A 23,263-nucleotide genomic window follows, 5' to 3' on the forward strand; every position below is an offset into this window, starting at 1 on the left:
CTGCTCCTATTCAGAACTATTCCCCTGCACCAAATATAATCCACTGACATCTAGACTGAGCTCACCTCGTCTTCTTCCTGGACCTTAGACTCCTTGGCAGAAGGCTCTCCCAACTCACAGCCTGTCAGGGATGGCAATTCAGGGGCTTTCCCTTCAACCTGATGGTCCTTTACACCAAAGCTTCCTGGTGCTCCTCCCCTCCCACCAGTGCTCAGCCCTTCTTGGCTTCAGAAGCTGCTCCATCAGCAGCCGTAAGGGTCACTCTCCCCTGCTCACCACGGTTCACCCAACTCCCTGTGGTTCCTGCATTCCCCAGCATGGGGAGCACCATTCTCCCTGCTTGTGGGGGTCTCTTCTTTGTTGCCCCTAGGGCCAGTCCCTGACCCTCTCTGACCACTGCAGGCTTAAACCCCATCAGTCTTTCCTGGGACTCCCTGGACTGTTCCCTGTAGATTCCCTCTGTTGGCCCAGGGCCTGTGGGAGTAATGATAGCTGGCATGTCATAGGGCTGCTGTGAGGTTTTCATGAATTAATACACTCATCAGGTACACAAGGTGTGGGTAGGTGCCTCATCTGTAAACTCCCATGTTACGAGCTGTGCCCGATAGTAACAAGGAGAGACTTGAAGCTGGAGCCTCTGGAGGCTGAGGCACCTGTGGGTGGAAGGGGAAGAAAGGAAGTGCCAGCCTGGAGGAGTTTTTAGTAATGGGAGATAATGGGAGCCATAAGGGTCTTAAGCTGGGAAGAACATGGTCAGGTCGGCTTCCGGAAGAATGGCAAGGAGAGATGGGCTGCTGAGCACCAGAAGGGTGTGTTGGGCCCGGCCCAGGCCCTCCATCTCTGGCTTTGGTGAGCAGTGGAGGGGGCAGCTGCTGCCCAGGGAAGGAGCCTGCTGGGGCCCGAGCCAGAGCCCTGAGGGGCACTTTGTGCACATCCCTCCACTTCTCCAGGCTGCAGCCCCAGCCTGGCTTACTCCATCTGGTGCTCTCAGACCTGGCCTGGATCAAAGCTGCCAGTGGGTACCTAGGCTATTTCTACACTTGCAGTGCCAAGACATGTGCTGCCTCCTGAACTAGCCCCTGCTGTCTCTGCATAGCCTTGTTCAAAATTATAGTTTTCATAAAGTTAAGATAATGACCAATGTTCTGCCATTGAGCGTTTCTTGTGCTCATTTTATGCATCAGGCATTTTCCGAGTGTTTTAACTAATTAACTCCTTTAATGCTAACATCAGTCCCTTGATAGAGGTGCCATCATTCTCCCCACTTCTGTATTTAGCAAATCGGTAAACTGAGGCACAAAAGGTTAAGTCACTTAACTGACTGATGTCACAAAGGCAGTCTGTGGAGGACGCAGGACTCAGCCCAGATTCTCCTTCCCCACCACCCTCTCCTGCTTCAGGTACATCCCCGCCCACTGGCTTTTCCACGTGGACCATGTCTCTCCCACTGCCTCTTGATGGTCCTTCAAAAATCTGCAAATGCCACACCACCTCCTCAAGCCTCCTCTTCTCTGAGGAACATCTCTCCATTCCTTCCATCTTTTAAAAATTTCTTACAAATGTTTATGAAGCACTTTACTCTACGCTGGAGTTGACAGTGGGCAAAGCAGTTACAGTCCCTGCCATGGTGACCACAGTCTAGTGGCGAAGAGACAATAAATTCCTCACCAAAATGAAGTATTAAATCACTATTTCACCAAGTGCCAACAGAGGCCTGGGGTGCCTGCAAACCTGTAACTGAGGATTTGGCCTCAGCGGGAAGGTCAGGGGAGGCTTTCCAGAGGAGACGATATTTAGGCTGACCTAACAGGGGAAAATAGGAAGAACTCGGCAGAGGAGAGAGGCAGCAGCACCCCAGGAGAGGGAACAGCATGTGCAAAGGCACTGTGGCAGCCAGGAGGGTGGCAGGCCAGGGACTGGAAGAAGGCTCATGCAGCTGGAAGAGAGGCAAGGGGGTGCATGAGGCCAGACAGGCTGGAGGGCTTACCAGAGCCAGGCCTGGGGGATGCCCTGGGCCCTGCCTCACAGTCCTGGGTGCAGTTGGCCCCTCCTCACTGGCTGCTCTGCTCAAGGTTAGGCTTGGACCCATAGCATAAGTCCTAGAGCCAAACCTCCTGGCCCTGACAGAGGCTGCCTTCTCTCCACTTTTGTTGCATGTCCCTGTTAACACAACCTCAGCTACAGTGGCTTCTTTTGTAGCTACCTGGCACTGTGTTGAATCTCATTTATGAGGACACACTCCTCCGTCCACCCAGCCACCCACCCAACACAGCCTGGCCCAGTCAGCATTGACTTCCCACCAGCAGCTCAACTCAAAGGCACCTGCTTGGGGAGGCCGGTGCCAACTCCTCAGGCAGGGTCAGCCCTCCTTTTGCTCTCCCCAAACTACCAGCATGTCTCCTTGACAGCAGTATCCCACTGAAGTGGCTGGATGGACCCCTTGCTCTCTCACCAGCCTGCAGGTTCCATGAGGCCAAGACCAGCTGTCTGTGGGCACCATCACATCACTGCAGAGGCTGGCACAAACGCTGCCCTCAGCTGTTTGTTGCATGAATGACTTACATGCCTGAGCCCCTGCCCTGTGCCAGGCCTTGTGTTGGATGCTGGGAACATGAAGACCAGATGTAGATGCTGGTAGGGGAGACAGCCAAGTAAACACACAGGGACAATGCAGGGTGCAGAGTGCGGTGAGGAGGAAGCACAGGGGCTGAGGGGCACTGGGGGGTCCCTGGACTTCACTGGAGGACCAGAAGGGCCAGAATTCGCCAGCTGGGAATGGTGGTGGAGAGGACTCTGAAAATGGATGTGAGGAAAGTCCGCCTCCTCCAGCCTCCCCAGGGCACGTCAGGAGTGTTGGTTGCTGCTCTGCATTTGAAAAGTGGCTTTAGTTGATTAGGTTTCTTTCCCCTCTGGGAATGTGGCTGCTCTGACTTGCTCCTCACTGCATTCCTTGCGTCCTCTTCTCTCAGCCCTGCCTTCAGGACATTGCCCACAAAAGTTTCATCTTTTCCCACCTGGGCTCCACTCTCCCCCTCCCACTCCCTCCGTGGTTCCATGTCCCTCACCTTCCTGGCTCTCAGCTCATTCACCCAGCTCTGGCCGTCTCAATGCGTGGGTGCCAGCCTGCACCCTCTTTACATGAGCTTTGTTGATTTCATAACCATAAATAGATAAAATGTTCTGAATGCTTTCATGTGCAAGTAGAATTGAGGGAGTGATAGCATAATGAAAAGGCCTCAGGAAAAGGAAAACAGCCTGCTAAGATGCAGCGGAAGACAACATGGTCACTGCACAAGCCAGCTCTGCGTGGGTTTCCTATTCTCACTGCACTGACCAAGGAGCCATGGATGCAGGATGGGGAGGTGCTTAGGAATCTGTTAGAAAACCTTTCCCTGGTTTCAAATCCACCAATTCAAAAGAACAACCTAGAAAAAAAAAGAAGTCAGGAAAACCTGGGTTCAATTGTGGATTTATCTCATTTTAGCTGTGTGATCCTAGGCAATTAATCAACCTCTCTGAGAAGGCATAGAGAGATTCTTCCACCTGGGTCAGACTGGAGGCTTCAGGAGGCCCAAGATCCCACAATACCTTCCTTTTCCTCCCATACAGAAATTTTGTCTTCCTGACAATACGTTAATCACCAGCCTTGAGACCCCCCTGCCCAAAACGCAGTCCTGAAGACTAGGGTTGGAATAGGGATGGAATGGGGTTCCCTGCCTCCTCATTGTCTGTTCCAACTCCTGTTGCAGGAAGTGGAGCTTCATCCTGCCTGGGGAGGATACATCTCCACAGCCACAAAAGGGGCTGGAAACCAATAAGGAGCCTGACCCATTGGGCTTCCGACCTCTCCTCCTTTAAGTTGTCCAGGAGCACTACTTCTCCATGGCCTTTGGAACAGTAAAGGGGGCTGAAATGATAGCTTGGCATACCCTGGGCTAAGAGAGCTTTCTGGGTGAGAAAGAGAAACAAGTGGAGATATTCCTGGTGTGAACTCATCCTCTGGTCTAAGGATGGCACGCTTTTTCTCTAAAGGGTCAATTAGTAAAAAAGGGTCAAAAAGTTCTTTAGGCTTTTTGAACCATATGGTCTCTGTTGCAACTACTCAGCTCTTCTATTGTAATGTGAAAACAGCCATAGATGATGAGTAAATGAATGAATGTGACTGTATTCCAATAAAACTTTATTTACGAAAGGAGGCAGCAGGCTAGATGTGGCTAGATTTGCAGTCCATAGTTTGTAAACCCTAGCCCTATCATGTGGTGCAAAAGAGAAAGCTTGGGTTGGGAGCAGGAACTAGGGGTGAGGCTCAGCATTGCCAGAGACTTGCTGTGTGACTTTGATTAAGTCATTATCCATCTCTGAGCCTTTGTTTCACCATCTATCAAATAAGAATCATAATATCAGTCAAGGCTGGGTGTCGTGGCTCACACGTGTAATTCCAGCACTTTGGCAGGCCAAGGTGGGAGGATTGCTTGAGGTCAGGAGTTCAAGACCAGCCTGGGCAGAAAAAAAATTTTTTAAATTATCTGGGTATAGTAGTTTATGCCTGTAGTCCCAGCTACTGGAGAGGCTGACACAGAAGATCATTTCAGCCCAGGAGATTGAAGTGGTAGTGAGCTATGATCAGACCACTGCACTCTAGTCTAGATGACAGAGCAAGACTATATAAATAACAATAATGATACCAGTCAGATTTGTCGTGAGAATGTGTCTAACAGGCCAGAGAAAATCTGAAGTCTTTTTGTCCCTCTGCTTCATAACATTAAGTGGATTTGCACCCACTGCCCATGCCAACCTCACCTGGCCATGCCCTTGCCTGCTGAGGGTAGCAGCAGCCTGCCAGAAAGGAAGGTGTCTCTCTCCAGGGTCAGATTCTTCATCTGTCTTTCCAAGCTCGAGCCCCAAGTGACCCTATTTCTGTAGCAAGCCAAGCACGGGAGGAAACAAGGAATCCCTTTCTTTCCACCATCCAGTCATTTGGCAAGAAACTACAGTTCACTTGAGAGAGTGATGTGGCTGCAGTGGCTGGTGGCCAGGCTTTGGAGGAGGCCTTTGAGACTCAGGCTGGGAATAGAACTATGAAAAATGGGCTTCAGTGCTCCTCTGGAACATTAACCTATGGCCATAAGTTAAGTAGTTGCAGCTGTGGTCTCATTGGTAACTTGCAGCACCACCAATTGCATCAATGCATCTTTCTTGGACCATCTTGCCCACCTGTCTGGTCTGACCGCTACTGCAAGCTTGCATCCTTTGGCATATTGTCATTTTCTCTGAAGCCCCATTCAGTGATTCATTCATTCATATTCTTTCTGCCTCTCCCCACTTCCCTTCCTTTTCTCCCCCTTTCTCTTTCACATAGACACATTTGTCCAGAGCAAGACGAGATCACACTTTGACAGCCCTCTGTCAAGATCCTTGCTCCAAATCTCCAGACTAGCAGCCAGGAGTCTCCATGCTGTTCTGAAGAAGCAGATTCCTCACCCACCCTTCAACTCCTTCCCAGGAGGTAATCCTCCTCCAAATCTCTGGAAAAGATACACCTCCTCTTCTCTGATAAAGGCTGGGGGGTGATGCCCCTCCCCCAGGTTCCCAATAAAGCTATGCAAGACAGAGGCAAGGGATCTCACGGCCTGTTTTTGCTACAGAAACCCTTTTTCGGAAAAAATAATAAAGAAAGGAATCAGCCAATCCCTCCTCGATGCCATCACCTCTTCTTGGTGATTTTTCGGGGAAGGAGTGGGTGGGTTGCTATGGCAACAGATGCGAGCTCGTCTCAGTAAAGAAGGGACCTTGATATTTTTTCTCTCTCTCATTCTCTCAGTTGTATGTGTGTGCGTGCATGTGTATGTGCGCCTGTGTGTGTGTGCATGCGCGCTACGCATGCCTGTGCCCACACCAGGAATTTTTTTTTTAGAACTAAAGAAAGCCCTTCTCTTCTCTCAGCTCTCCAAATATGGAGTGATGGAAAACCACTTACTCCTGCAGGCCAGGGAGAATTCAGGATGATTCAAGAGAAAAGGGAGAGGTCATGTGGGGCTCCTTTCCTCCATGTTTTTACTAGAGATTGCATGCAACAAGAGAGCTTTGCAAATGGTTAGGGGGCCCTTGGAAAGAGGGGAAGATGCTAGGTGGAAAGAGGTGAGCAAGATATAGATGGTGCAGGAGCCCAAAGGGTGACCTCAGAGAGGGCAACAGAAGCTATATTGAGTCTGGGGACTCATGTACATCCCACCACACCATCAGATGCTGAAAGACCCAGAGCAGACTCAGATATGGACACAAACACAGACACTGACAGAGAGGTATATGGAAAATTGTAGACATAAATACACACAGGCACAAACATAGAACTGCACACAACATAGGAAGTTGGAGACAAAAAAAAAGACAAGCATAAATGTAGGCATAGGTAAACACATAGATATACAGGGGTACAGACTCACAGCTACAAAGACACATGCAAACAGATAGAGATATAGACATACAACCACGTCCAGACAGGTTTAGAGGCAGACACACAGGACACACAAACACAGTCTCAGTCAAATGAACACGCACACACACACAGTCTGGCTCTTTTCCTTCAATTGCCCAAGCATCCTTGAGCAGTAGTGCATAGCTGGGGGTGCTGCACGCTTGCCCAGTAGGTTTGGGTGAGAAGCTCTGCTCTCCCATTCCTTCTACACACTTACCCCAAAGCCCCTCTCCCAATTCACTCCCTTGCCCACTTTCCCACAGCCAGCAGGCTCTGATGCCTCCCCATCTCTGACTTCTAATTCTTAGCTTGTTCTGCTCCTGCCTGCCACTTGGGGGAGAGAGTGGGGTGACTCAGCCAGGCCAGGATGACTCACACTGCCAGTATTTTTAGCAGCGGCCAGGAGCTCTCTAGTGTGCCAGCCGCCCCCCTCCTCCTTGCTTGCTATTTCGGAACCGTCACTGGTGATATAAATAGCTCCTCTCCCACGGCCTGAAGCTGCTGCCAAGCTATTTTTGGTTCTGCACAGTTAAAAATAGCTTCACGGAGGTGGGAGGCAAGGGGAGTGGGAGCTGGCCTAGGGAGAGGAGACATTGGGGCATACAGAGCTTCTCAACTTGAATCAGAGTGGGCGAACTAGGATGAGCCCTTCTCTACTCCCTCCCTTGTCCCTTTCTAGACCTTTCTTCCCTTCCAAAGTGCTTCTTCCCATTCCATTCTCCTGGAAAAAGCCAGGGGCTCTTCCTTTCAGCCCAGTTCTCCTCCCTTGCTTACTTCACCCCTAGAGCCCAGAAATCTTGGCCCTCTGCAAACCCTCCATATTCATTCACAGAGAATAAGGGGACAGTCAAAGGGTAGGCTCTCTCTGAGGCCTTTGGGTACCCAAGCCCTACATCAATGTTCCCGGCAAACCGTAGCCTGACTTCCATGGTGACTCTTTCAGCACCGCGGACAGCGGTCGGAGCAGCATTCCTACACTGCAGATTCGCTCAGTTTGCTGGAGGCCAAGACACCCAGCCAGTAGACTCCTCTTATTGTGGAGGGGGACACTCAGAATGCCTCATAGGCAGCTTTAGCATCAGTGAGTGAAGAACACAGGAACAACCTCCCTGGAATTTCATATGGAAGGGAATCCAAAGATCAAGGGATTGTTCAAATGGAAGCTTCAGAGAGGGGTGGGTAGGTACATTAGAGGTCAGACTGAGATGAAAGAAGCAACACAGACCCATGTCCAGGAGGAATCATCTCTCTGTCATCCAGGTCAATAGGGTTAAAGACAGTGGCAGACAAACACGTGGACATCGTTCCCTCCACCTCAGCTGTGACACTGACCACAGGATGGCCCCAACCTCTGCCAAAATGCATAAGACACCAGAATAGGGTCTCCACACCTTGTACCCCTCTTCTAAGACATACTTCTTCTCAGCTGCCTCTCCTCCCACTCTACCTCTGTTACTACCACCCCTTTCCATGAGGAGCGGGGAGTTCCCTGGCCCCAAACTGTCCTTTTTGATGTCAAAGTTCATCTCCATGCTTCCTGTGTGACTGGGACTTCCACCCTCCAATTTTTAAGTGGTCTCATTTCCAGCCATTTAAGTGATTCCATGCGCACACAGCTACTCCATCAAACGACATTTCAGATAAGAACATTCCCTAGCCCACTTGTTTCTTGCATTATTGAATCCCGGGATGAGAACGGCACCTCCTCGCCCCTGTAGAGAGCAATCATCTGTGGTGAAAAGAGAAAAAAAGCGGGTGTGGAGGGGTGGGGATAGGGCAAAGGTGACAGGATATGAAAAGGATAGAAAAGGATATGAAAGGATAGAAAAAGAAACGAAGGTGGAGAGTAGAGAGTTGAAGGTGGAGAGGCAGAGCCAGCAGCCTTAGCGCCGCAAATGTGGAGAGGGGTGGAGGGAACCTGGCAAAAGTCCAGGGTCCCTGGTGGGTGCAGGGGTCATGGAGGGTCCGGCGCTGCCCCTTCGCTTCTCGGCTGCTCCCCCATCTTGCCCGCCTAGGCAGGGCGGGGAGCCCTCCGGAGCGGTGCGGAGGCAGCCAGGCCCCGCCCGCCGCCGCCGCAGCCGCGGCAGCCGCCGGAGGATTCCTGTCCTAATATGGAGCTGGGATTCCCCCGGCCCCGCCCCCGCCCCCGGCCCGCGGGGAGACAGAGGCTGGCAGCAGGGCGGGGGGAAGCGCTCGCTTGGGGGCCGGCAACGGGGGGAAGGGATGCCTAAGTGCAGACCCAGATCCTTGCCGTGCCCCACGTTCCTGCCTCAGTTTCCCCCTTCAGTAAGGTTAATTAGTTGAGAGGGAAACCACGAATCACTGCAGACTACAGAGCTGGTGTTGGTTTCTATTCTTGGCTGTGGGAAAACAGGATCAACACCAAATTCAGCTGGTCCCTTTCCCACCGGACCCCCTTTCCACCCATCCTAGGGACTTAGACCCCCATGAACACCCCCTGATAAGCCGCCAAGGCCCGATATGGGAAGCGGGGGCGGGGATTTGTTCTCTGAAAATGGCCAAGGGAATCCCAGGTTAAGTAGTCCCCAGAGAAGAACCCCAGCAGTGACCTGTCCCACGGAGGCCACGAAAAGTCCTCCTTCCCTGCATGTGAACGAGACCTTGTCTGTCAAGTAACGAGGGGGATTTGTAGACAACCCTGTTCTTTCCCATTCCCTCAACTCCTCAGAAAAATTGGTATCAGTGCCGGCGCCTCTCTGCCCTCTGCAGACTCCTGCCGCGGGCTTCAGGCCGCCCTAACCCTGGCCCTGTCGCTTCCCTCAACTGAACGCATTCAGGCGCCAGGGTCCCCACACTCCATTCAAGCTTTCCTAACGCAGCGCCTTCCTCTCCGCTCAGCTCCCGCCAGGCTCGGCCCCCTCCGCAGCCTCCCGCTCCCCCCTCGCCTGCCTCCCTCCCTCTCTCATTCTACGTCATGAGATGACGTCGGAAGCCGGGCGGGAGGAGGAGCCCCCCTCCCCAGTCAGCGGCTCCCGCTGCAGCTTGCTTAGCCCAGCCTCCCGCTCTCCCGCCCCCCCGGCTCTAAAACGAGCCCCCCACGCCTGGCAGGAGCTATATAAGGCGGCGTGAGGCAGGCGAGGGGGGCAGCGCAGCCGAGCGGAGCCCAGGAGAGCAGAGAGCGAGCCTGAGCGAAAGACGGGGAAGCACGGAGGAGGAAGCCGCCGGTGCGTCGGGACGGGAGCTCAGGTGCTCGGGCGCCCGAGCTGGAGCTCCGCAGCCTCCGGTCATGTACCGCTCCACCAAGGGCGCCTCCAAGGCGCGCCGGGATCAGATCAACGCTGAGATCCGGAACCTCAAGGAGCTGCTGCCGCTGGCCGAAGCGGACAAGGTCCGGCTGTCCTACCTGCACATCATGAGCCTCGCCTGCATCTACACTCGCAAGGGCGTCTTCTTCGCTGGAGGTGAGCATGCTGGGGCTACTGCAGATCCCAGCTGCCAGGCGCCGGAGACCCTGGAGCTGAGGGAACCCGCTGGGGCTGCCGCATGTCTAGGGCAGCGTGCTGACGAGCTGGGGAGATTCGGGACTCGGGAGATTCGGGACTTTCTACTTTTCCTCCTGAGCTCCCTCCAGACCTCACCTTAGTTCTGAATGAGAGTTAGAGAGCCTGAAAGGTGTCCCTAACACCAGATTATGAGAGGAGAAGAGCCAGGACAGAGCGGCCTCGGTGCTTGCCAGTGCAGAGGCGCTCCGGGAGCCGGGGAGGGAAGCCCGGGAAGTTGCAGGGATGGAGCTGCCTGAGCCTAGGGGAACGTAGCTACTGTCCGCGGTGCTGAAAGGTATCTCCCGCCGCCTTCGGGGCGCTGCCCATGGTGCTGACAGCCGCATCAACCGTGTATGGCTCTGTCCATGGTTCTGAACCCACAGTCGGCTTCGGAGCTCTGTCGGCGGTTCTGAAATTCAGAGCCGGTTTGGAGCTCTGTCCGCGGTTCTGAAATTAAGAGCCGGGGAGGCGCCGACCCCCGCTTCAGAAGTCGAGGGCTTGTGGGCTATGGAGATACAGCAACAGGTTCCCTGGCCAAGAGCTGCGGGCAGCGGGTCAACAGGTGTTTGCAGAGGCAGGTCCATGAGAAATTCCTCTGGATTCTCTGAAACTCAGACCATGCCTTCCTCACTTCTGCTTTGCCTCCCAGTCTTACTCCTGACGCACCACGTCTTCTCACCCTACAGGCACTCCTCTGGCGGGCCCCACAGGGCTTCTCTCAGCTCAAGAGCTTGAGGACATCGTAGCGGCACTACCCGGCTTTCTGCTTGTGTTCACAGCCGAGGGGAAATTGCTCTACCTGTCTGAGAGTGTGAGCGAGCATCTGGGCCACTCCATGGTGAGTGCTGAGGGTCCTTTCAGCTGAGGCTGGGCATGGAGTGGGTGCCGTGAGCCTTCCACTCCTGAGGAACTGGGAATTACTATGGAGGGAGAGGTTATATCCTACAAGATACTATAGATCAAAGATTGGCTCCTGCTGTTCTCCCTAATGGTCATCTCTTCTTTTCCTCCCTCCAGGTGGACCTGGTTGCCCAGGGTGACAGCATCTACGACATCATTGACCCAGCTGACCACCTCACCGTGCGCCAGCAACTCACCCTGCCCTCTGCCCTGGACACTGGTAAGGACTCCCTTCTCCCTTCCTCAGTCCAATTTCCCACCTGCTGCCCTTCTCCCCACCATCCACTGTCTCTCTCTCAGCCACTCACCCTCTTATCTGTTTTTCTCTTCACCTATCTAGATCGCCTCTTCCGCTGCCGCTTCAACACCTCCAAGTCCCTCAGGCGCCAGAGTGCAGGCAACAAGCTCGTGCTTATTCGAGGCCGATTCCATGCTCACCCACCTGGAGCCTACTGGGCAGGAAACCCTGTGTTCACAGCTTTCTGTGCCCCACTGGAGCCGAGACCCCGCCCTGGCCCTGGCCCTGGCCCTGGCCCTGCTTCACTCTTCCTGGCCATGTTCCAGAGCCGCCATGCTAAAGACCTAGCCCTACTGGACATCTCTGAGAGGTAAGCCTGGAGTGTTCAGATTCCAAGAGGAAGGCAGGCCAGAGATGAAGGGACCCTAGATTCTGGAGTCAGGGGCAGGGAGGATGGGGTTTAGGGGGGCAGAGGATCTGGGAGGGAGTGAGATGCATGGGTATCAAGCAAGGAAAACAGAAAGCTGACCTCACCCTTTCCACCTTCCCAGTGTCCTAATCTACCTGGGCTTTGAGCGCAGTGAACTGCTTTGTAAATCATGGTATGGACTGCTGCACCCCGAGGACCTGGCCCACGCTTCTGCTCAACACTACCGCCTGTGTGAGTGTCCAGAGAGGCTGGGGACAAGAGAGCAAGCTGGGAAAGGGCATGGGAGACCAGACAAAGAATGAGCTGTAGTCAAGAGTGATGCTGGGGAGATAACAGAGGCCAACAGTTTCGGATGCTATAGGGTGAACATGAAGGTGAAGATTCAAGGCAATAATCAAATCAGAACTGGGGGACTCTGAGTGGTGAGGTCAAGGTAGAGAGCTGAGTGGTGCAGGTGAGGGTAGTCAGAAGAGAGGATGTCATGGCTATCTCAATTCAGCAGAGAGGTGACCAAGGGTGGGGAGTAGGTAGAGTTGCCTGGTGGGCATCTTAACTCTGCATCTTCTTTCTCCCCAGTGGCTGAGAGTGGAGATATTCAGGCAGAGATGGTGGTGAGGCTACAGGCCAAGACTGGAGGCTGGGCATGGATTTACTGCCTGTTATACTCAGAAGGTCCAGAGGGCCCCATTACTGCCAATAACTACCCAATCAGGTAAGGCACAAGCCAGGGGCCTAGGGGGCAGCTGAGGTCGGCATGGAGGAGACACAAATCAGAGAACTGCTCTGGATATGGACATCGGACCCTTACCAGCTGCCTCTTCTCTCCTCTCCAGTGATATGGAAGCCTGGAGCCTCCGCCAGCAGTTGAACTCTGAAGACACCCAGGCAGCTTATGTCCTAGGCACTCCGACCATGCTGCCCTCATTCCCTGAAAACATTCTTTCCCAGGAACAGTGCTCCAGCACTAACCCACTCTTCACCGCAGCACTGGGGGCTCCCAGAAGCACCAGCTTCCCCAGTGCTCCTGAACTGAGTGTTGTCTCTGCATCAGAAGAGCTTCCCCGACCCTCCAAAGAACTGGACTTCAGTTACCTGACATTCCCTTCTGGGCCTGAGCCTTCTCTCCAAGCAGAACTAAGCAAGGATCTTGTGTGCACTCCACCCTACACGCCCCATCAGCCAGGAGGCTGTGCCTTCCTCTTCAGCCTCCATGAGCCCTTCCAGACCCACTTGCCCACCCCATCCAGCACTCTTCAAGAACAGCTGACTCCAAACACTGCGACCTTCTCTGATCAGTTGACGCCCAGCAGTGCAACCTTCCCAGATCCACTAACTAGCCCACTGCAAGGCCAGTTGACTGAAACCTCGGTCAGAAGCTACGAAGACCAGTTGACTCCCTGCACCTCCACCTTCCCAGACCAGCTGCTTCCCAGCACAGCCACCTTCCCAGAGCCTCTGGGCAGCCCTGCCCATGAACAGCTGACTCCTCCCAGCACAGCATTCCAAGCACACCTGGACAGCCCCAGCCAAACCTTCCCAGAGCAACTGAGCCCCAATCCTACCAAGACTTACTTTGCCCAGGAGGGATGCAGTTTTCTCTATGAGAAGTTGCCCCCAAGTCCTAGCAGCCCTGGTAATGGGGACTGCACACTCTTGGCCCTAGCCCAGCTCCGGGGCCCCCTCTCTGTGGATGTCCCCCTGGTGCCCGAAGGCCTGCTCACACCTGAGGCCTCTCCAGTCAAGCAGAGTTTCTTCCACTACTCTGAAAAAGAGCAGAACGAGATAGACCGTCTCATCCAGCAGATTAGCCAATTGGCTCAGGGCATGGACAGACCCTTCTCAGCTGAGGCGGGCACTGGTGGACTAGAGCCACTTGGAGGACTGGAGCCCCTGGACTCCAACCTGTCCCTGTCAGGGGCAGGCCCTCCTGTGCTCAGCCTGGACCTGAAACCCTGGAAATGCCAGGAGCTGGACTTCCTGGCTGACCCTGATAACATATTCCTGGAAGAGACGCCCGTGGAAGACATCTTCATGGATCTCTCTACCCCAGACCCCAGTGAGGAATGGGGCTCAGGGGATCCTGAGGCAGAGGGCCCAGGAGGGGCCCCATCGCCTTGCAACAACCTGTCCCCAGAAGACCACAGCTTCCTGGAGGACCTGGCCACATATGAAACCGCCTTTGAGACAGGTGTCTCAGCATTCCCCTATGATGGGTTTACTGATGAGTTGCATCAACTCCAGAGCCAAGTTCAAGACAGCTTCCATGAAGGTGAGTCAGCCAAAAGGTCCAAGAACTCGAGTCCCTGTCCTGCCAATGAAATGCTGGGTAAATCAATTCCCCCTCTCTGTACCCTGATTTTATTAAGGGGATGACATCCCCTGCTGAAGAGAGTAGCAGTGGGGATAAGAAAAAATGAAAGACTTAATATGAAAGTTTGAACAAGTAGACTTGGCAGGGGTTGGGGCTGTGGGATAGAGTGCTAGAGAATTCTTAAGTAAGGGCTTGTGCTTAACTCCATGAGGGGCCTAGATCAGTCTTCACCACCGCATTTTACAGATGAAAATAATCAAGGTCCCAGAGTTAAACAAACTTTCCTTAGGGTGCACAACAAACTGATGGAAGAGGGACTAGAGCTCTATCCTAGTATCCTAGCTCCCTGAAGGGGATACAGAGCAAGAGTTTATAAAAGTTGGTAAAAGAAAGACGAGGCTCAGCCCCTGACTCCATTGAGGTAGCTCCCTGGTTACAGCCCCATCCTTCCTAAACTACAGCCACAGTTTCACTCCTTTCATCCAAATTGTCCCCTAATCTGCTGAGCCTCTGGCCATCATTTCATAATTGAGCCAACATCTTTGAAGCCCATACTAATACCAACATATTCTCAGCCCCGGGATCCTCTGTGCTAATTGGTCTAACTGATTGTGTCCTGTCTCTCTCTATCTCTCTGCAGATGGAAGTGGAGGGGAACCAACGTTTTGAATAAGTCTGTGACTTAACGTCGTCAAGTATGGCATATTGTCATCAAGACGTGGAGCCGCTCTCCACCCCCCCGGGACTGTTGGGGGGATTCTGGGGGCCAGAGGGGAATATATATGATTCCCCAGGCCCTGCAGGATTTTTTGGGGGGGGGAGGTGGGAGGGCAAGGGAGGGGAGCTTCTTTTTAAAATCAAGAGACTTCGAGCGATCCCAGTTTCCATTTCAATCTGTATTCACTCGTAGTGAGTTTCCTTGAATGGGATTTCAAGCGGAGAATGGGGGAGTCTCACTTCCCCGCCGCCTTGCCCCATTGGCCTGGGCCAGTTCTCCACTCCTAGGGGCCAAGCCACCCCTAGGCCTTGGTGGGGGAAAGGCAGGGCCCACCTGGGCCAGCCCGTGCCCTGAGGGGCTCTTGACACCCACGTAGAATTCTCTACACACCAGTAACGGGATTTCAATTCCGATGGACTCTGCCGCCCTGGCGGCCCTTCCTGTGACTTTTGCGCCCCGCGCCTGGGGTGGGGGGTGCGAAGAGACGCTACGTTCCTTTCCGATGGAGGAAGGCAGACCTGCCGTCACACGTGTGCTTGCACGAGTGCGTGTACCTGGTGCGGGACTCACCCGGCTGCCAGACTGCCTGGGCCTGCCCAGATGGCCACCTCGTGGTGCTGCGGTGACTTTGTAGCCAACTTTATAATAAAGTCCAGTTTGCCTTTTTGGTACCTCTGGTGTCGTGCACTGCTGTGTAAAAGGAAGGGTGGAGGATAAGTTTGGGAGGCTTGGATGGGAGCCTGGGGGCCAGGAGGTAAAAGCTGGACCTGTTTATGGCCCCAGCATTTCTTCATCCACTTGTGAATTCATTCATTCATTCACTCATTCATTCATTCTTTCACTCAACATCCACATGTACATTGTGTGGCCCATACTGTGCTAGAAGCTGGAAAGTTTAGGGCTGAAACAGATATTACGTCTTGCTCTCAAGGTGCTTGGTGCCCAGTACTAGAGAATACTGGCATATCCTCTCTGCACCAGGCTTGCAGTGCTCGTGGTGTGGGAGGGGACAGAGGGCCTAGGAGTGGACAAGAGGATTCAATTTGATGTTGGTTCTGGGCATGGGTTTGAAGCTTCTGCTCACAAGTTCTTTCTTCACCTGGTCCTTCAGGGAAGCAATTTCCTTGTGGGGCCCTGGATCAACTCACTGGAAATTATAACCACATCTGTTATCCTTGCACAGGGCTTTCAGCTGACACACACTTTTACATCTCTTATTTGCTGCAACAATGCCTCTCGGAAGGCATATTAGCCCATCTCATTGATGAAGAAACTGAGGACCACAGGTAAAAAGTTATGTGCTCCCACAATTGATGACAGGCATGAGTGGGTGGGCAACATACCCAGACCATCTGCATCCCAGCCCTGGGCTGTTTTCTCTGCTGGCAGAGCCAGTGAATCACCACCCATCCCAAACCATCTCATCCCAGATTACTCAAGAAGGGCAAATGTGGGCTGCAGCAGGGTCCTCTTTCCCAAGTGTGGGGTGAGAAACCCCCTCTTTTTGCTCTCCAGATCTGTAAAGTAGAGCTGAGCAGAATAAACTCAGTAGGTCAAGAGAAAAAAGTTTCCAAAAATGCCGTTTTCCTCCAAGCTTGAAGCCCAAACAGCCACAGGGTAGGGTGAGGGGAAATGAAAATGAGGAGATGGGCTGGGCACAGTGGGTCATGCCTGTAATCCCAGCACTTTGGGAGGCCAAGGCAGGAGGATTGCTTGAGCCCAGGAGTTTGAGATCAGCCTGGGAAACATGGTGAAATCCCATCTTTACAAAAAATACAAAAATTAGCTGGGTGTGGGCACACATGTAGTCCCAGCTACATGACAGCCTGAGGCTGGAGGATCTCTTGAGCCTGGGAGGCGGAGGTTGCAGTGAGCCAAGACTGCACCACTGTACTCCAGCCTGGGCGACAGAGCAAACCCTGGATTCAAATCTCACCTCCACCAATTATTTGCCAAATGGGACTTGAGGCTCAGTTTCTCCACAAGTGAAGTGGGGCTGACAAACATGGTACTTATCTCCCAAAGATGCTGTTAGAACTTGATAGTGTCCATTTATAAGCAGAGAAGCGCAGAATTGACTTAAGTTATCCAATTGAATTAGAAGGCAATGGTGACCTCAAAGGCTTCCCCAGTGAAGTACAGAGGCTGGGTTCCAGGAACTGAGGGCACAACCCTGAGAAAGCCCCTAAGCCTCCTTTCATTCCAAATCCTCCAGCTCTGGGGCCATGCCCTTCAGAGAGTCCCATGGGAAGAAAGACCCTCCTGGGGACCTGTCACTATTTTTCCACCTTGGATGGGTCCTTGGGTGGAAAAGGAGGGTGGAGTTTTGCCCTCTGCCTTCCTTGTGCATCTGTTCTCCAATTTGGACAAAATAACTGGATTGTCACCCCAGGAGGACCCTGGCATGGAGCACAGGACTGGCACATAGCAGGCACACTCAAAATGTCTTCTTGAAAGGAATCTTTCTCTTTCTCTTTCTTTCTTTCTTTCTTTCTTTCTTTCTTTCTTTCTTTCTTTCTTTCTCTTTCTTTCTTTCTTTTTTCTTTCTCTTTCTTTCTTTCTTTCTTTCTTTCTTTCTTTCTTCTTTCTTTCTCTCTCTCTTTTCTCTCTCTCTCTCTCTCCTTTCTCTCTCTCTCTCTCTCGACAAGGTTCACTATATCGCCCAGGCTAGACTCAAACTCCTGGGCTCAAGAGATCCTCCTGCCTCATCCTCCCAAAGTACTGGGATTACAGATGCACAGCACCCCACCTGGCTGAGAGGACACTTCTGAAGATCAGTCAAAGGGCTTCATTAGACTCATCAGTTTCTACCATAAAAATGTGTTCCTAAGTTCCCCAGAGGGAATCTTAAGTGACCATGATCTCAAGACACGCATTGGAGCCCCATCTAAAAACCTCCCTGGGGTCATTAAAAAAAAAAAAAAAAGGACAGTCTGGCCATGCAATTATGGCAGCTCACGCCTATAATCTCAGAACTTTGGGAGGACGAGGTGGGAGGATGGCCTGAGCCCATGAGTTCAATACCAGCCTGGGCAACAAAGCAAGACCCAATCTCTACAAACAAAAATTAGCTGGGCATGGTGACATGCACCTGTAGTTCCATCTGCTAGAGAGGTTGAAGTGGAAGGATTGCTTAAGCCCAAGAGTTAGAGACTGCAATGAGCTATGGTCATACCATTGCACTCCAGCCTGGGCAACAGAGCAAGACCCTGCCACAAAAACAAAACAAAACAAAAAAGCCCCACAACTTTTTTTTTTTTTTTTTTTTTTTTGGATATGGAGTCTTCCTCTGTCGCCCAGGCTGGAGTGCAGTGGCACGATCTCGGCTCACTACAGCCTCTGCTTCCCGGGTTCCAGCGATTCTCCTGCCTCAGCCTCTGGGGTAGCTGGGATTCCAGGCGCATGACACCACGCCTGGCTAATTTTTCTATTTTTAGTAGAGACGGGGTTTCACCATGTTGGCCAGGCTTGTCTCAATCTCTTGACCTCGTGATCCACCCGCTTCAGCCTCCTAAAGTGCTGGGATTACAGTCGTGAGCACCACGCCCAGCTGCCCCACAACTTTAAAAGGTAAAAATTATGGAAGAAAAAAAGAAACCCCTCCCTGGTATTTGGTGGCAGTGACAGGAGATGGTAGAGTGTGTGTGGACAAGAAGGCACCCTGACACTCAGAACTGGAGAGCCAGGCCATCGGCCCACGCGGAGAAAGAAGTTGAGCGAGCCCATGGCGCCCCCTGCTGGACATAGAAACATCTGCTTCTGTTCCCTTCCCTGGCATGGTCCCTGTGGCTCGGAGCATCATCAATATTGCATCTTAGAATAGATGGGTAAACTGAGGCCCAGAGAGAAGAAAGGAATTGCCCAATGGCACTTCCAAAGTGGCTGCAGAAGCCAAATCTGACACTCAAGCATCCTTGCCACCAACACCAGATTGCTGCCCTGGGAGCAAAAAGGTATGAGAAAGGACTGAAGTTTTGGGGTCACAAAGACTGAGGTCAAATACTGGCTCTGGCACTTCATTTTGCATGTGATAAACACTTATGACACCTGCATGCGCCAAGGGCTTTGCTGGGTGCTGGGGAAAACTGAACGAGACAGACAAGGTCCCTGGACTCACAGACCTTACACTGAAGTTGTGGGGAGACATAACAAAAAGTAAAATAACTCTAAAAGGAGCATGCAGTGTGTGCTATGAAGGAAAGATCCTGCGTACTGTGGCAGAGAGCAACTGAGGAGGGGGTGCTAATTTAGAGTGTGGCGTCAGAAAGCTCTTCTAAGGTGACATTGAGCTAAGACCTAAAAGATAAGAAAGAGAAGGCCGGGAGCGGTGGCTCACGCCTGTAATCCCAGCACTTTGGAAGGCCGAGGCGGGCGGATCACGAGGTCAGGAGATCGAGACCATCCTGGCTAACACGGTGAAACCCCGTCTCTACTAAAAATACAAAAAAATTAGCCGGGCGTGATGGTGGGCGCCTGTAGTCCCAGCTACGCGGGAGGCTGAGGCAGGAGAATGGCGTGAACCCGGGAGGCGGAGCTTGCAGTGAGCCAAGATGGCGCCACTGCACTCCAGCCTAGGCGACAGAGCAAGACTCCGTCTCAAAAAAATAAAATAAAAATAAAAAATAAAAAGAAAGAAGAAGAGGCCGGGCACGGTGGCTAGTGCCTATAATCCTAGCACTTTGGGAGGCTGAAGCAGGTGGATAGCTTGAGTCCAGGAGTTTGAAACCAGCCTGCGCAACAAGGCAAAACCGCGTCTCTACAAAACAAACAAACAAACAAACAAAGCAAAAAGTTGGCCAGGCGTGGTGGTGTACACCTGTAGTCCCAGCTACCCAAAAGGCTGAGGTGGGAAGATGGGAAGATCACCCGACCCCAGAAGGGCGAGGTTGCAGTGAGCCTTGATTGCACTTGCACCACTGCACTCCAGCCTGGGTGACAAGAGTGAGACCTTGTTTCAAAAAAAAAAAAAAAAAAAAAAAGGCCGGGCGCTGTGGCTCACGCCTGTAATCCCAGCACTTTGGGAGGCTGAGGCGGGTGGATCACGAGGTCAGGAGATGAAGACCATCCTAGCTAACACAGTGAAACTCCGTCTCTACTAAAAATACAAAAAAAAAAATTAGCCGGGCGTGGTGGCGGGCGCCTGTAGTCCCAGCTACTCGGGAGGCTGAGGTAGGAGAATGGTGTGAACCCAGGAGGCGGAGCTTGCAGTGAGCTGAGATTGCATCACTGCACTCCAGCCAGGGCGACAGAGCCAGACTCCATCTCAAAAAAAAAAAAAAAAGAGGCCTGGCACAGTGGCTCATGCCTATTTTCCCAGTATTTTGGGAGGCCAAGGTGGGTGGATCACCTGAGGTCAGGAGTTCAAGACCAGCCTGGCCAACATGATGAAACCCCTGTCTCTACTAAAAATACAAAAATTAGCTGGATGTGGTGGTAGGTGCCTGTAATCCCAGCTACTCGGGAGGCTGAGGCAGGAGAATCACTTGAACACAGGAGGAGGAGGTTGCAGTGAACTGAGATTGTGCCACTGCACTCTGGCCTGGGTGACGGAATGAGAGAAAGAAAGAAAAGGAAAGAGGAAAGAAAGAAAGAAAGAGAGAGAAAGAGAGAAAGAAGAAAAGAAAGAAAGAAGAAAGAAAGAAAAAATGAGAAAAAGAAAGAAGGAAAGAAAGAAAGAGGAAGGAAGGAAGAAAGAGGAAGGAAGGAAGGAAGAAAGGAAGAGAAAGAAAGAGAGAGAAAGAAAGAAAGAAAGAGAAAGGAAGGAAGGAAAGAGAAAGAGAGAAAGGAAGGAAGGAAAGAGAAAGAAAGAAGAAAAAGAAAGAAAGAGAAAAGGAAGGAAGGAAGGAAAGAAGGAAGGAAGGAAGGAAGGAAGGAAGGAAGGAAGGAAGGAAGGAAGGAAGGAAAGAAAGAGGAAGAAGAATGCTCCAGGTCAAAGAAAAGCAATACTAAGGATATCAAAATGGGAAAGGATTTGACCTGTTTAAGGAATAGGAAAGAAGTCAGTGTGGCAAGGGGAAGAGTAGCTGGAGAGAAGGAAGATTACGCAGGGCCTTTGGACCAGGATAAGAAACTTAGATTTTATTTCATGTGCAATAGGAATCCTCTGGGGAAATTTAAGCGAGAGAACGACATATAATTCACATTTTTAAGCCATCCCACTGAAAGTTGTGTGGAGAATGGATTGGATGCGGTAGGAGGAGAAGCAGAGAGACCAGTTTAGGCTTCTGCAGTGATCCAGGCAAATAGGACGAGAACTCACACCCAAGTGCTTCCCGCAAGTCCAGGCGGAGATGAGTGACTGGCTTTGGAATGCTTCAGAGGCAGAACTGACAGGATTTGCTAATGGATTTCAAATGGGGGTGAAGAAAAGAGAAGTCTCGTGTTTCTGACTTTAGTGAGTGAGTGAAGAGTTGTTGTTTACTCAGAAAAAACTGCCTGATCACGGTGGCTCATGCCTGTAATCCCAGCACTTTGGGAGGCTGGGCGGATCACAAGGTCAGGAGTTCAAGATCAGCCTGGCCCGTCTCTACTAAAAATACAAAAATTAGCTGGGCATGGTGGTGCACACCTGTAGTCCCAGCTACTTGGGAGGCTGAGGCAGGAGAATTGCTTGAACCTGGGAGGCGGAGGTTGCAGTGAGCCGAGACAGTGCCATTACACTCCAGCCTAGGTGACAGAGTGTCTCAAAAGAAAAAAAAAATAGAGAAAAAGATGGAAAAATGGATAAGAAAGTTTTGTTTTGTTCTGTTTTTTGAGATGGAGTTTCACTCTTGTTGCCCAGGCTGGAATGCAGTGGCATGATCTCGGCTCACGACAACCTCCGCCTCCTGGGGCCAAGTGATTTTCCTGCCTCAGCCTCCTGAGTAGCTGGGATTATAGGTGTCCACCACCATGCCCAGCTAATTTTTTTTTTTTTCGGTAGAGACAGGGCTTCACCATGTTGGCCAGGCTGGTCTCTAACTCCTGACCTCAGGTGATCTACCCACCTCGGCCTCCTAAAGTGCTGGGATTACAGGTGTGCAACACCACGTCTGGCCAAGAAAGTTTTAAAAGATAAGAAAGGATGCCCACCCTGGCCGCAGGCTGGGTGTCTCTGGCTTGCTGAGTAGGTGTGGGTGACTACACTGAAGATGCTATCTGGAACATGCCAGCACCGCAGATGCTGGCGGTCTGCTGTGCCCGTGATATTGGGCAAAGAGGAAGTGGCTATTTCTACACTTGGTGTTCAGAAACCAGTGAGCTCTAAGAGTGGTTTATAGCCTGACATTTCTTAGAAAAAAGAAAAAAATTAAATTAAACAAGATTCCAGGCATGGTGGCTCATGACTGTTATCCTAGCAGTTTGGAGGGCTGAGATGAGAGGATCGCTTGAGCCTACAAGTTTGAGACCAGCCTGGGGAACATGGCGAAATCTCATCTCTACAGAAAAAATAACAAAAAAAAATAGCCAGGCATGGTGGTGTTCACCTGTGGTCCTAACCACTTGGGAGGTTGATGTGACAGAATCACTTGAGGCCAGGAGTTGGAGGCTACAGTGAGCTATGATTACACCACTGCACTCCAGCCTGGCAACAGGGTGAGACCCTGTCTCAAAAAAGGAAAGAAAGAAAAAGAAGAAAGAGAGAAAGAAGGAAAGAAAGAGGCTTCACTGGGCACAGTGGCTCATGCCTGTAAGCCCAGTGTTTTGAGAGGCTGAGGCGAGAGGATTTGAGGCCAGGAGCTTGAGACCAGCCTAGGCAACATAGCAAGATACTGTCTCTTTAAAAAAATAAAATAGGCCAGACATGGTGGCTCACGCCTATAATCCCAGCAGTTTGGGAGGCCAAGGTGGGAAGGTTACTTGAGGTCAGGAGTTTGAGACCAGCCTGGCCAACATGGTGAAACCCCACCTTTACTGAAAATCAAAAATTAGCTGGGTGTGGTGGCACATGCCTGTAATTCCAGCTACTCGGGAGGCTGAGGCAGGAGAATCGCTTGAACTCGGGAGGCAGAGGTTGCAGTGAGCCAAGACTGTGCCATTTCTTGTCTTGGAGACAAGAATGAAACTCCATCTCCAAAAACAACAACAGCAATAAAAATAAAATAAAAGTAAATAAAAAATAAACATAATTTAAAATTCACCAGGCATAGTGGCATGTACCTGTATTCCCAGCTACTTGGGAAGCTGAGGCTGGAGGATCCCTTGAGCCCAAGAGTTTGAGGTTGCAGTGAGCTATTACTGCACCACTGCCTGGGTTACAGAGTAAGACCCTGTCTCTAAAACATTTAAAAATAAAAAAGCCAGGCGCGATGGATCACGCCTGTAATCCTAGCACTTTGGGAGGCCGAGGCAGGCAAATAACGAGGTCAGGAGTTTGAGACCAGCCTAGCCAACATGGCAAAACCCTGTCTCTACTAAAAATACAAAAATTACCCAGGCGTGGTGGTGGGTGCCTGTAATCCCGGCTACTTGGGAGGCTCAGGCAGGAGAATTGCTTGAACCTGGGAGGCAGAGGCTGCAGTAAGCTGAGATCATGCCACTGCCACTGCACTCCAGCCTGGGCGACAAGAGCAAGACTCGGTCTCAAAAAAATAAATTAATTAATTTAAAAAAAAGTTTTTTTAAATGAAGTCTTGGCCAGGCACAGTGGCTCACGCCTGTAATTCCAGCACTTTGGGAGGCCAAGGCGGGTGGATCACCTGAGGTCAG

General features: G+C 51.7%; 1 protein-coding gene and 1 non-coding gene across 2 annotated transcripts; both read left to right on the plus strand.

Annotated features, from left to right (window-relative positions):
* The first annotated feature begins 9,577 nt into the window (after positions 1 to 9,577).
* On the plus strand, positions 9,578 to 15,246 carry NPAS4 (neuronal PAS domain protein 4). The gene is made up of 8 exons (XM_055294409.2): positions 9,578 to 9,897; positions 10,665 to 10,816; positions 10,996 to 11,098; positions 11,219 to 11,486; positions 11,668 to 11,777; positions 12,123 to 12,258; positions 12,380 to 13,815; positions 14,498 to 15,246. Exons 1-8 carry the CDS (start codon positions 9,723 to 9,725, stop codon positions 14,524 to 14,526), a joined length of 2,409 nt encoding a protein of 802 aa, XP_055150384.1. The 5' UTR covers positions 9,578 to 9,722; the 3' UTR covers positions 14,527 to 15,246.
* A 6,461-nt stretch (positions 15,247 to 21,707) lies between these two features.
* On the plus strand, positions 21,708 to 21,844 carry LOC129461603 (small nucleolar RNA SNORA43). Its single transcript, XR_008650612.1, has one exon. It is a non-coding gene; the product is annotated as a small nucleolar RNA SNORA43 (small nucleolar RNA).
* Positions 21,845 to 23,263: the final 1,419 nt, after the last annotated feature.

This window comes from Symphalangus syndactylus, chromosome 1 (assembly GCF_028878055.3).
Source record: "Symphalangus syndactylus isolate Jambi chromosome 1, NHGRI_mSymSyn1-v2.1_pri, whole genome shotgun sequence".
Lineage (NCBI taxonomy): Eukaryota > Metazoa > Chordata > Mammalia > Primates > Hylobatidae > Symphalangus > Symphalangus syndactylus.

Bases quoted from the DNA above. Each gene is read 5' to 3' on its own strand.
- NPAS4 (XM_055294409.2), top strand. From the start codon at position 9,723: ATGTACCGCTCCACCAAGGGCGCCTCCAAGGCGCGCCGGGATCAGATC. The intron at 11,778-12,122 runs GTGAGTGTCCAG...CTTTCTCCCCAG, and splicing joins TGCTCAACACTACCGCCTGT to TGGCTGAGAGTGGAGATATT. The intron at 13,816-14,497 runs GTGAGTCAGCCA...ATCTCTCTGCAG, and splicing joins TCAAGACAGCTTCCATGAAG to ATGGAAGTGGAGGGGAACCA.